This window comes from Erpetoichthys calabaricus, chromosome 1, assembly GCF_900747795.2.
Source record: "Erpetoichthys calabaricus chromosome 1, fErpCal1.3, whole genome shotgun sequence".
Lineage (NCBI taxonomy): Eukaryota > Metazoa > Chordata > Cladistia > Polypteriformes > Polypteridae > Erpetoichthys > Erpetoichthys calabaricus.
In genome coordinates, this window is record NC_041394.2 from 205,787,837 (window position 1) to 205,800,066 (window position 12,230).

Below are 12,230 nucleotides of genomic sequence, written 5' to 3' on the forward strand. Positions count from 1 at the left end.
GAATGACTACCGACCTGTTGCACTGACATCAGTAGTCATGAAGGTGTTCAAGAGGCTACTTAAAGACATCATCTCATCCTCCATCCCAGGTACCTTTGACCCACTCAAGTTTGCCTACCGTCCTATCAGATCAACGGAGGACGCCATTTCCCACATACTGCACACCACCCTCAGCCATGTGGACAAGAAACAGGGGAACTATGTGAGATTGTTGTTCATTGACTATAGTTCAGCATTCAATACAATAATACCCTGTAGACTGTTTGCGAAACTGAGGGACTTAGGACTCAACAACCACTTGTGTGCGTGGGTGCTAGACTTCCTCACAGGAAGATCACAGGCAGTGAGGGTTGGTAACTGTGTTTCCAACAGCATCACCATCAACACAGAAGCTCCACAAGGGTGTGTTCTTAGCCCCCTGCTGTACTCCCTCTACACCTATGACTGCACAGCCACGTTTTTCCTCCAACACTATCGTGAAGTTTGCAGATGACATGGTGTTACTGGGTTTCATCGCGAACAATGATGAGACGGCCTACATAGATGAAGTTGCGAACCTGATATTGTGGTGTCAGGTAAACTGCCTCCAGCTCAACGTCAGCAAAACCAAGGAGCTGGTGGCACACTTCAGTAGGGCACAGCAGCGGGACTATAAGCCCCTCATCATTAACGGTACTCTAGTGGAAAGGGTGAATAGTTTTAAATACCAGGGGGTTCACATCTCTGAGGACTTGACATGGTCTGAACACATCCAAGTTCAGACCAAAATGGCAAAGCGGAGACTCTACCATCTCAGACAGCTTAGGAACTTTGGGGTCTCTTCAGGGATTCTAAAGACTTTCTACTCTGGCGCTGTGGAAAGTATCCTGACATAGAACATTACATCCTGGTTTGGAAACTGCTGTGTTCAGGACCGTAAAGCCCTACAGAGAGTGATCTGTTCAGCGGAATGCGGCTGCAGGTCAGCTCTACCATCTATGCAGGACATTTACACCAGAGGATGCAGGACCAGAGCTCTCAGGATTATCAAAGACTCATCTCATCCTAGCAATAGCCTGTTTAATCTGTTAAAAATCAGGCAAAAGGTTTTGTAGCATCCTGGCCAGGACAGAGAGACTCAGAAGGAGTTTCTATCCTCAAGCCATAAGACAGTTAAATCAGAACATGCCATCTCATCCATGACCCTCCACATACTTAGACTAGACTGTAATTGTATCATGACGTCTACCCTTACCTTGTTTTGGAATTGGTCTGTCCTTTAACTATGCACTTGTCTAACTTTAGTTTTGCACAATAATCACTGCACTATTGCACCTTAACACTTAATTCTACTTTATTTCACTTAATTTTACTTATTTATTTATGTTCTATTATATTGTTATCTTTCAATCTAGGAATTTTTGTTAATCTAACTGATATTCTTTTAACTTTGCACAGTTTTTGATAAGCGGATCAGGATTCATTTTATTGTGTGTTGTCCTGTATAACTATGCATGTGACGAATAAAGAAGTCAATTCTGCAACCACCGGCCTGTTGTACCCTCAATCCCCTTATCTACACTCTGATGATTTCCTTATCATGCATTAAAAACGTGCTGAAAATCAAGGTTGATAATATCTTATGTGAAACTCTACAGAATAACTCTCTCTCATAAGTAACCAATAAATTAATGAAACATCATTGTCCCATTTAACCAAATTCACTGTTTCTCCCTTAAACTCTCTCCCCTCTTCTCTCCTGATGCAGACTTTCTCATCTCCCTCTGCTCTTCCTGTTGATGGAGATTTGTTCAGCTTCACTGTCACTGCTGATTTCTCTTCTGAGAACCTAAGAAAGGAGCTATCCTGTCTGAAAAAGAGTCTGGAGAAGATCAGCCAGTGGGACATCATGACAACAGCTTTACCAGGTACAGCATCTTTTTGTGTTGTGTCCCTTGTTAAAGTCCATTAGAAGGATCAGAGTGACAATAAAATGAAAATGAGGAGTGAGACGCCTGAAGAAGGCCTACTCTTTAACATGCATCTATCTTCGCTACGAAGGTTTTTTACATTATATACAATATAGTACCTTTTATACAAGTAGTGACTAAAGGAGTGATCACACTGACACAGCAAACAAATGATTTGCATTCATTTCATTTTCTTTACATAAGGATCACTTTAAACTGCTCAAGCCGATTCAGTTGTTTATTTGATGGTAGTGAATAGATAAATGAAATTTTAATATTGAGAGAGCTGAATAAGCTTCTGCAACAATACATTTGCTTCCCTGCAGTGTTTTTTGTTTACACTCATTAATGTTAGGCAAGTTAGAGGAACTTTCAGCTTAAAAGTGAATCACGTACTTGAGAACACCAGTGGAAATTAAGGGGAAGTGGATTTAGGATAAAGCCAGAAAGCCTTCTTTAAACAAAGAGTTGTGGGAATCTGGGACAAACCACTGCGACATGTAGTTGAAGTAGAAAACATGATAACTTTTAAGAAGAATCTGGATGAGGTATTGGGACAGCTTAGTAATTAGCTAAACAAACAGGCTTGATGGGACTGAATGGTCTTTTCTCTGTTGTCAAATTTCTTATGTTTTTATGTTCTAAGTTTCGCACAAAATCAGCAGCTTACTGACTGCATGAAATGTGAGTTTCAAAAGATTGGCAACAACTCTGATATTTCAGTTGGAGAGTTTCCAGAGTGACTGATATTTAGTGTTCTTCTATAAATGTTCATTTTAAAGGTGTTGATTCACTTTTCTGCTGCTTTTATTAGTGTCCATGTTTCACAACTGGTGGCAACTTGGATTATTATTGTTTTTGTTACCTCTTTTTTGTTTCAAGCCCAATATCTTTAATTTTTGGAGGTTTTAGCAATTTTGGCCTATGACTGCCCTAGTCTTGCCTTTATGGCAACATCAATAACAACATTTATTTCTATAGCATATTTTCATACAAAGGATATAGCTCAAAATGCTTTACATGTCAAATTGGTAGTTACATGCGAAGACAAACAAATTAAATTTAGGTAACAATTAAAATATACAGTATACAAAACATAGAGAAATAACATACACATACATAAGAAAGATATCCTTAAATAAAGAATTGTTTTTGTATTTTTTTTTAAGCTTCTAAATGTTAGTTTGTGCGGTGGGTTGGCACCCTGCCTGGGATTGGTTCCTGCCTTGTGCCCTGTGTTGGCTGGGATTGGCTCCAGCAGACCCCCGTGACCCTGTGTTCGGATTCAGCGGGTTGGAAAATGGATGGATGGATGGATAAATGTTAGTTTGATACGGTTAGATGGCCAGGGTGGGCAGAAAAAAAAATCTAAATCTGTAGGGGTTCCAGGCCAAAAGTTCACCTGGCCCCCCAATGGGCATTCTGCTTAACTTAAATGTTCTTAAGTAGTTACTTATTGGTTGTTTTTAGGCTTCACCTTAGAGGATTTGATGCAGTTTGTTTTGTCACAAGGTAGGGTATCAAACATCAGAGGTGGCTGCACAGAACTTTGATCAGGTGATAGTGCCAAAAAACGACACCACAGAATCACTGGAAAAGAAAACAGATAAAAGTAAAGATTAATAACAATTGCATATTCACTGAAGAGAATGATAATTCTATGCATGCTTAGGGTATTAAGAGTAAAACTAAATTAAATCTACAAAAAAAAACAAATTTAAAAAATGTTCCACAGTATTGTGGTTAAGTGCACCATGTACTAAGGATCAGAAGCGTGTCACAGTTAAACAGTTTATAGCCCAATTCATGCTTACATAGCTTTTAGGAAAATGGCACACTAACCTTGATAGAAAAGAATGTGTGTTGTATCTCCAAAGTGAAGACAGCTTCACAGCTGCAGTGCACATGTCCGATTCCCAGAAGGTTACGAGAGACGGACTAAAAACAGCTGCCTGCCACACCCTGGAGTGGAAAAAGAGAAATGGCAAAGAAACACGGTGAGTTGCCAACTTAGATAAGAGGCTGTAGGAATTAAGCAAAGTCCTGGGAGAACAATGTTAGAAACTTGAAGCAATTACCGGAGAGAGTGCATTCATGAGAGGGAGAGAGAGCGAGGCCGCATAGTTGCTTTAGGGAAGCACAGCAGCTGTTGCTCCACATAGTAAGCTTTTTGCAGGGGGTAGTGAAGCAGAATGTGAGAAGTGTCGCTTTTGTCTTTCTTGATTGGGTTGAGGGTCTGGCACTCTTCAGAGCAGTCGCATTGTGAAGGGGATATGTGAGGCAAAAAGGCAAAGCCCTAGACTAGAGAAGAGAGATTTACTCTCTATCCCTGAATAATTTTTTGCTTACCAAGAAGCAAAGAGAAGGTCAATTTTCTTTTGGTGTTTTGTATATAGCACTTGTTCATTCTTTTTAGAAAGGGTTTTGGTTGCTGCTGAGCCTATTCCTGCGAGTTGATTTACTTTTGTACAAGGTAAAATCAGAAAGTATCAAAACACAGGGAACAAATATTCAGAACAACATGTAATTGAAATGTTCTCTATCTTTATTTTTTGCAGTTATCCACCAATGCTAACATTTAGAATAAACAGCAATTTTATCTCCTATTTACAAAGCTGTTACAGATGGTTTGGATTATTATTTCATCTGCTCATTTTTTTGCTGATAAAGACTCAGTTTGGAAACACAACTATGAAGCACCAGTAATACAACAACAACAACATTTATTTATATAGCACATTTTCATACAAAAAGTAGCTCAAAGTGCTTTACATAATGAAGAAAAGAAAAATAAAAGACAAAAATAAGAAATTAAAATAAGACAACATTAGTTAACATAGAAAAGGAGTAAGGTCCGATGGCCGGGGTGGACAGAAAAAACAAAAAAAAAACTCCAGACGGCTGGAGAAAAAAATAAAATCTGCAGGGGTTTCAGGCCACGAGACCGCCCAGTCCCCTCTGGGCATTCTACCTAACATAAATGAAATAGTCCTCTTTGTTTTTAGGGTTCTCACGGAGTCACTTGATGCTGATGGTCATACAGACTTCTGGCTTTTAATCCATCCATCATTGTTGGAACATCACGGTGATACCGGAAAAGGAAACAGAAGAGAGAGTAGGGGTTAGTACAGATTTTAGAGCCACCATGAATAGTTATTATAATGAATTGGATATACAGAGTATCAGGATTTAAATTACAGTGAAGTTATGAGAAGGCCATGTTAAAATAATGTGTTTTCAGCAGTTTTTTAAAGTGCTCCACTGTATTAGCCTGGCGAATTCCTATTGGCAGGCTATTCCAGATTTTAGGTCCATAACAGCAGAAGGCCGCCTCACCACTTCTTTTAAGTTTTGCTCTTGGAATTCTAAGGAGACACTCATTTGAGGATCTGAGGTTACGATTTGGAATATAAGGTGTCAGACATTCCGATATATAAGATGGGGCAAGATTATTTAAGGCTTTATAAACCATAAGCAGAATTTTAAAGTCAATCCTGAATGACACAGGTAACCAGTGTAGTGACATCAAAACTGGAGAAATGTGCTCAGATTTTCTTTTCCTGGTTAGGATTCTAGCAGCTGCCTTCTGCACTAGTTGCAAACGATTTATGTCTTTTTTGGGTAGTCCTGAGAGGAGTGCGTTACAGTAATCTAGTCGACTGAAAAAAAAAGCGTGAACTAATTTCTCAGCATCTTTCAATGATATAAGAGGTATAACTTTTGCTATGTTTCTTAAGTGAAAAAATGCTGTCCTAGTGATCTGATTAATATGCGATTTAAAATTTAGATTACAGTCAACAGTTACCCCTAAGCTTTTTATCTCCGTCTTGACTTTTAATCCTAATGTATCCAGTTTATTTCTAATAGCCTCACTGTATCCATTATTGCCAATCACTAAGATTTCAGTTTTCTCTTTATTTAACTTGAGAAAGTTACTATTCATCCATTCTGAAATACAAGTCAGACATTGTGTTAGTGAATCAAGAGAATCGGGGTCATCAGGTGCTATTGATAAATACAGCTGTGTGTCATCAGCATAGCTGTGGTAGCTCACTTTGTGTCCTGAGATAATCTGACCTAACGGAAGCATGTAGATTGAGAAGAGCAGCGGACCGAGGGTAGAGACTTGTGGAACACCATATAGGATATCATGTGTCTTTGAGTTGTAATTACCACAACTAACAAAGAATTTTCTCCCTGCCAGGTAGGATTCAAACCAATTTAAGACGCTGCCAGAGAGGCCCACCCATTGACTAAGGCGATTTCTAAGAATATTGTGATCAATGGTGTCAAATGCGGCACTCAGATCTAAGAGAATGAGAACAGATAAATGGCCTCTGTCTGTATTTACCCGCAAGTCATTTACTACTTTAACAAGTGCAGTTTCTGTGCTATGATTTGTTCTAAAACCTGACTGAAATTTATCAAGAATAGCATGTTTATTGAGGTGGTCATTTAACTGCATAATGACTGCCTTCTCTAGAATTTTACTTAAGAAAGGCAGGTTAGAGATGGGTCTAAAATTTTCAAGAGCCGAGGGGTCAAGATTATTTTTCTTAAGTAGGGGTTTAACTACAGCAGTCTTAAGACAGTCTGGGAAGACCCCCGTATCTAATGACGAATTTACTATGTCAAGAACATTATCATTAGCACGCCTGATACTTCTTTGAAAAAATTTGTTGGTATTGGGTCAAGGACGCAGGTGGAGGGTTTCAGTTGAGAAATTATTTTATGTAAATCAGGTAAATCTATCCTAGTGAAAGTTTAAATTGTTTATAACGGAATGCTGGGGTTTAGGAGGATCCTTGGTGTTGGGGAGATATACTATGTTATTTCTAATATCGTTAATTTTTTGATTGAAAAATACAGCAATAGCCTCACAGGTTTTACTGGAAGTACTTAGGAGGCATTCCTTTGAGTTACCTGGGTTTAACAGATGATTAATCGTCGAGAATAAGACTCTGGGATTAATAGCATTGTTATTTATAATCTTAGAGAAATAACAGCGCCTCTCAAGACGGGCTGTGTTATTGTATTCTGTTATTTTAACTTTTAATATTTCATAGTGGATAGTTAGTTTAGTCTTCCTCCATTTACGCTCAGCTCTACGGCATGTTCTCTTTAAATCAGACACTCTTTGGGTCTTCCATGGTATAACAATGCTAGAAGATTTTTTAACTGTCTTTTCAGGTGCAACTATGTCAACAGCAGCTCTCACCTTAATATTAAATCTTTCCACCTTACTATTTACATTATCCTCACTAACAGCTATTGTTCAGGGTTTAGTGAAACTAAGAGATGAATACACAGACTAAAAAAAAATCAGCTGACAAATCACTTAGTATTGGTATGTAAAAAAGGCTTTATGCGAAAAGGGACTCTTCAAGGTTTACTGATAACATAAACGGAGTTAAATTAGACTGTTGCGAATGACAGAATAAATAAAGATAAATAAAATTACACGTTTACTGTCGTGCATGGATTGAGAGAATTGACTGCTATAAGAAAGCTGTGTAATTTGTACGCAATTTATGTAATTACTGATACAAATGAAAATATCTTTGGAGAATTATGTGGACATGTAGCTGGTCTAAAAACAAATAATTACAACTCTCTGACACAATTCAACAAAAAAAATAGCAGTGGCTTTATGAATGCCATTAATAACAAACTTGATAACATTAAATAGTCAAGCTTGAACTCTAATGACATTGTATCCAATCACTTTAATCCAATAATGCTGTAGTAATTTGTTTTATGAATTATACTCTGATTTCCTCTAAAGCAGTAAAGGCCGCCATTATTAATGTTTGAGTCACAAGGATAATACTTGAGTATAATACTGGCTTGGTGGACACTGCTTTTATGTTGTTTACTTCTTACTTTTCAAATTATGTGTAATACTTCCTCTAGTACAGCACTTGCAATTCCTGTTGTCCTCATGGTTCAATCTTGTGACCATTTATCTTCTCTTCTTGTATAGCCATTTGTAGGTGTCAGTTTCCTTTGTAGGAAGTGACACTCTATTGTATTTATATAGTTTTCCAAAAAATCTTTAATTTCATTTAAAAAAATATTTCTTTTATTAAAGAAAGCAGGTAATTCTGCATTGCTTTTGCACCATCATATTTTCTGTTTTAGCTGCGTATTGCTATGATAGCAGCAGCACACAAAGGGTAAAAAAGTGAAGCCTTTGAAAGGACAAACATAATACATGTCAGAATCCTGCATAGCCTACATCTAAGTAAGTCTTACCCCTAGAAAATTGGGAGACCCTAAGGCCTGTATAGGCCTTAAAATGGAGAACAGGCTTTAAAATTCAAAATGCAAAAGACAGTCTCACATATCCTTAAATATGTCTAACAAGGGATTACTATGGCTTATACAGAGACAAGTCCCATTAGAAAAGTATTTATTAACAAAAATGCAAAATAAAAAAAAAACTTCAAAAAAGGAGGGAAAGGGGATTTGCCTGAAAAGGTAATTCACAGCAAATTGTAATCCAACAGAGTAAACCAAAACAACTGGCAAAGACTAACAAAACAGGGGAGCAGTCACTCAGCTGTGATGAACAAGTGGCCCCACCTCTTGGGGAAGCACCCATAAAACACAGAAAACATAAAGAAACGTAAAGACACAGTAACTTAGTGTCTTTAACAATAACAAAAACACATCAAACATGATAAACGAGCATAACAGAAATAAATAAATTTAACTAAATAATTCAACCTGAAAAATAAACTAAAAAGACAACAAAAAGGAACATTAACATAAACTTGGGAAAGGACACTGGCCAAAATTTTACATTTTGAGTTTAATTTTTACAGCATGGCATTTGTAATTAGTGTTTAAGAATTTAACTAACCTTACAAAAATATACTCGTACCAGTTTTCAATATTCTTTTATCTTTTTCTATTCAGATTGTGATGCTCCAGTTTTCATCCTACAGTCCCCTGAACCTCAGAGCAGAGAAGAGTTTTTACAATGTAAGTTTATACTTTGATTAAACAGATCATTAGAACAGAAATCACTTCTCTTATAACTTTTCAAAACAGCTTATGTTATGAAAGTATAAACATCAGAAAGCAGCTTGTGAGTATTGAGTAACTGTTGAGGTGAAAATGACAGAAGTCCTGTGCTGGGTGCATTATGGAATAGGGAAGGACAGGGAAGCACAAAAGCTGTCTGTTGGACTTAAGTCTCTTAAGAGTTTTAAGTTCTAATTAAATCATGGCCAACTATGCCACCTATCACACAAGTCATTGTTTTTTTCTCTTTCTGTTTTCCACTCTCCTTTCTGTGTGCTGTTCTATTTTTCTCATTCCCTATTAACAGTAATATTGATAATAATTTCAGTATATAGCACATTTTATATAATGAAAGCAACTAAATGTGCTTTACACAAAAAATACAACATCCATTACTGTTATCATAAGACATATAAATATAGATAATCTATGTTAAAAAATTGTAACTGTTATTGAAAATAATAGAGATTCCAGTAAGGCATGTGCTCATTTCCAAAACACACTGAGTGTCACTTTTTAAGAATGTTTAACAATTTCCAAACTGACTAATCCTCATTCTGCTTTATGATTTTACCGATTTGTTTCATTCAATAAAATTTAGTCAGTAACTTGGTGGTCAGTGAACAGTGACTGGGAGTCTTCATCTGCAGATTCATTCACTAAAGACAATCATCATGGCCGTGGTGGGGAAATAATTTTTAATATAACATGATCAAACCAATTTAATCTAGTTCAGTTTCTCTTCTTTATATTTCTTATATTCTGAACCCACTTCTTTTGGTTTTACACATCATTTCTATTGAATGAATCATCTCATGTTAAATGAGTAGGTTCGGATAACTCCATGATAATTTTATTCATATACTGCACATCTATATGCACTTAATGACTGTCTTGTTTGCTGGCCAGCAAATCAAGTAACTGTCAGTCACAAGTTTTATGAGAATTCATTGCAATCATTTTATTCTCATTTAATTTTTACAATTTATACAAATTTTTACAAATTATATGTATTCCTGACCTGCAGGAATGTCCCTAAGTGTTTAATAGGTCACTGGAAATGGAAGAACAAAAGACTAGGAATGGAAGGAAGACAATGACAATGAAGATCATAGGTTTATTTGTGAGGAAAGTTAAAGTCAGTTTTGAGGTGAAGTGTTACACAATAGATTGATTTTAAGTAAAACAGGTGGACTTTCACCATAAAAAGTGTAATTTTAATAAGGCCAAGAATTAGTTTTAACAATCCATTAGAACTTTGACCCCAATGGTAACCTTATGTCACGGATCCAGACGACTGAGACTCCTTCCTAATGTGTGACTTGTCTGCCTGTAATTCTATTTTCTGTTGTCGTCTTTTTATTTAAAATTTCCACAAATTACTCTTATTCAAAATAATTCTTTACTATCGATAGCACTGAAATGGGGCACATTTCAATTTTGTCGCCATCGCTCCTGATTTATTCTTGCTAATTGATTTCTTTTCTGCTCTTTCAGACTCCTGTCCACTCACACTTGACATAAACACGGCACACAGAGGTCTCCATCTGTCTGAAGGGAACAAGAAAGTGACATGTGAGAGGGCAGAGACCAAATATCCTGATCATCCTGACAGATTTGACTGCTGGTACCAAGTTCTGTGCAGAGAAGCTCTGGCAAGGACTCGCTTTTACTGGGAGGTGGAGTGCAGGGGAGATGAAATTGTGATAGGAGTCACATATAAAGGACTGTGCAGGAAAGGAGGGGCCAGGGAGTGCAGCCTTGGCTACAATGAGATGTCCTGGTGTTTGTTGTGCTCTCATTTCCAGTACTCTGTTTATCACAATAGCCAGCAGACTGTAATGAGCTCCCCCTACAGCCCCAGAATAGGTATATTTCTGGACTGTCCTGCTGGCTGTCTGTCATTTTATAGCATCTCGCAGACAATGACCCTCCTGCACAAATTCAACACCTTCTTCACTGAGCCTCTCTATCTAGGGTTTCGGCTTGGTTGGAACTCAAGTGTAATAATTTGCCACCTGACACCATGTGTCCACTGACCAGTACCCACACTTGATGGCTACCTTACATCTCCTTTTTTGATTTGTAATTTGGAGTCAAACTTAATCTCACAGAGGTGGTTCTCCTCACCAATCCTATGTCTGAATTCAGGGATGAAAAAGAAGGATGAGTGTTGCTGTTGGTGTCTCCATTATTTTTATGTTTGATTAACACTAGAATTACCAGAGCCTACGAGAAAACTCGTAAATCCGGCCCACCTTAAATCCGTTCGCACCTCTCCGTCAGCATCTTTTGTCCTGTAAATGTGCAGATTAAGACAAGCAGCCTGCTATTCCATCCCCCCACTGTCGCAGAATGTTCACAAAGTTCTCCCAGCTCATGCTTTGATTGATTATCTGGGAGTGAAGAGCTGGAGTTTTAGAGTGGAAATAATAGATCGTTATTTGGAACACATGCATTTCATGTGTGTTCCGTTTCTACAATAATCTATGTAAACACATTGTTAAAACAGAAACTTTTTCATATTTTAGTAATAAATGTTACAAAATATGGGCATAAACTATAGAATGTGTGAAGCCTGAAATCCAAAGATCAAATAAACACTTTCACAAAAGGTTCAAGGACGATACAACAGCTTCCGTGGCATACTGGTAAGATTTGCTGACTTGTAATCAAGAGTCCCCGTTTCGATTCCGACTAGCTCCTATATTTGCCGTTTTCAGTAGTGAGCTGCTCTTATTGTTAATATTATACAGTACACACATACATTTGGTTTGTGTCTGTAACAGCCGCTGTACATTTATAGGACTTGTAAAAGTTACCGTTTTTTTTTCATTTTTACTCTCTTAGTCACAACCATGATGCATATAAGTCAGCAAATCTTACTGTTACGCCATGGAACAATGTGTTTACACAGATTACTGTAGAAACGGAACACACATGAAATGCATGTGTTCCAAATAACGATCTATTATTTCCACTCTAAAACTCCAGCACTTCACTCCCAGATAATCAATCAAGGCATAAGCTGGGAGAACTTTGTGAACATTCTGCGACAGTGGGGGGATGGAATAGCAGGCTGCTTGCTGCTTGTCTTAATCGGCACATTTACAGGACAAAAGACGCTGATGGAGAGGTGCGAACGGATTTAAGGTGGGCTGGATTTACGAGTTTTCTCATAGGCTGTGGTAATTCTAGTGTTAAATCTTTGAGTAGCCAGTCAGGTGTGTATGTCACAATTATGGGCGGTGA

At 37.5% G+C, this 12,230-nt stretch overlaps 1 protein-coding gene across 1 annotated transcript; it reads left to right on the forward strand.

The window, feature by feature from the left end:
• Window positions 1–949: 949 nt before the first annotated feature.
• On the forward strand, window positions 950–11,077 carry LOC127525826 (tripartite motif-containing protein 16-like). Its single transcript, XM_051928191.1, has 4 exons — window positions 950–961; window positions 1,748–1,907; window positions 8,871–8,936; window positions 10,476–11,077. The coding sequence occupies exons 1-4, from the start codon at window positions 950–952 to the stop codon at window positions 11,015–11,017; spliced, it is 780 nt and encodes a 259-aa protein (XP_051784151.1). The 3' UTR covers window positions 11,018–11,077.
• Window positions 11,078–12,230: the final 1,153 nt, after the last annotated feature.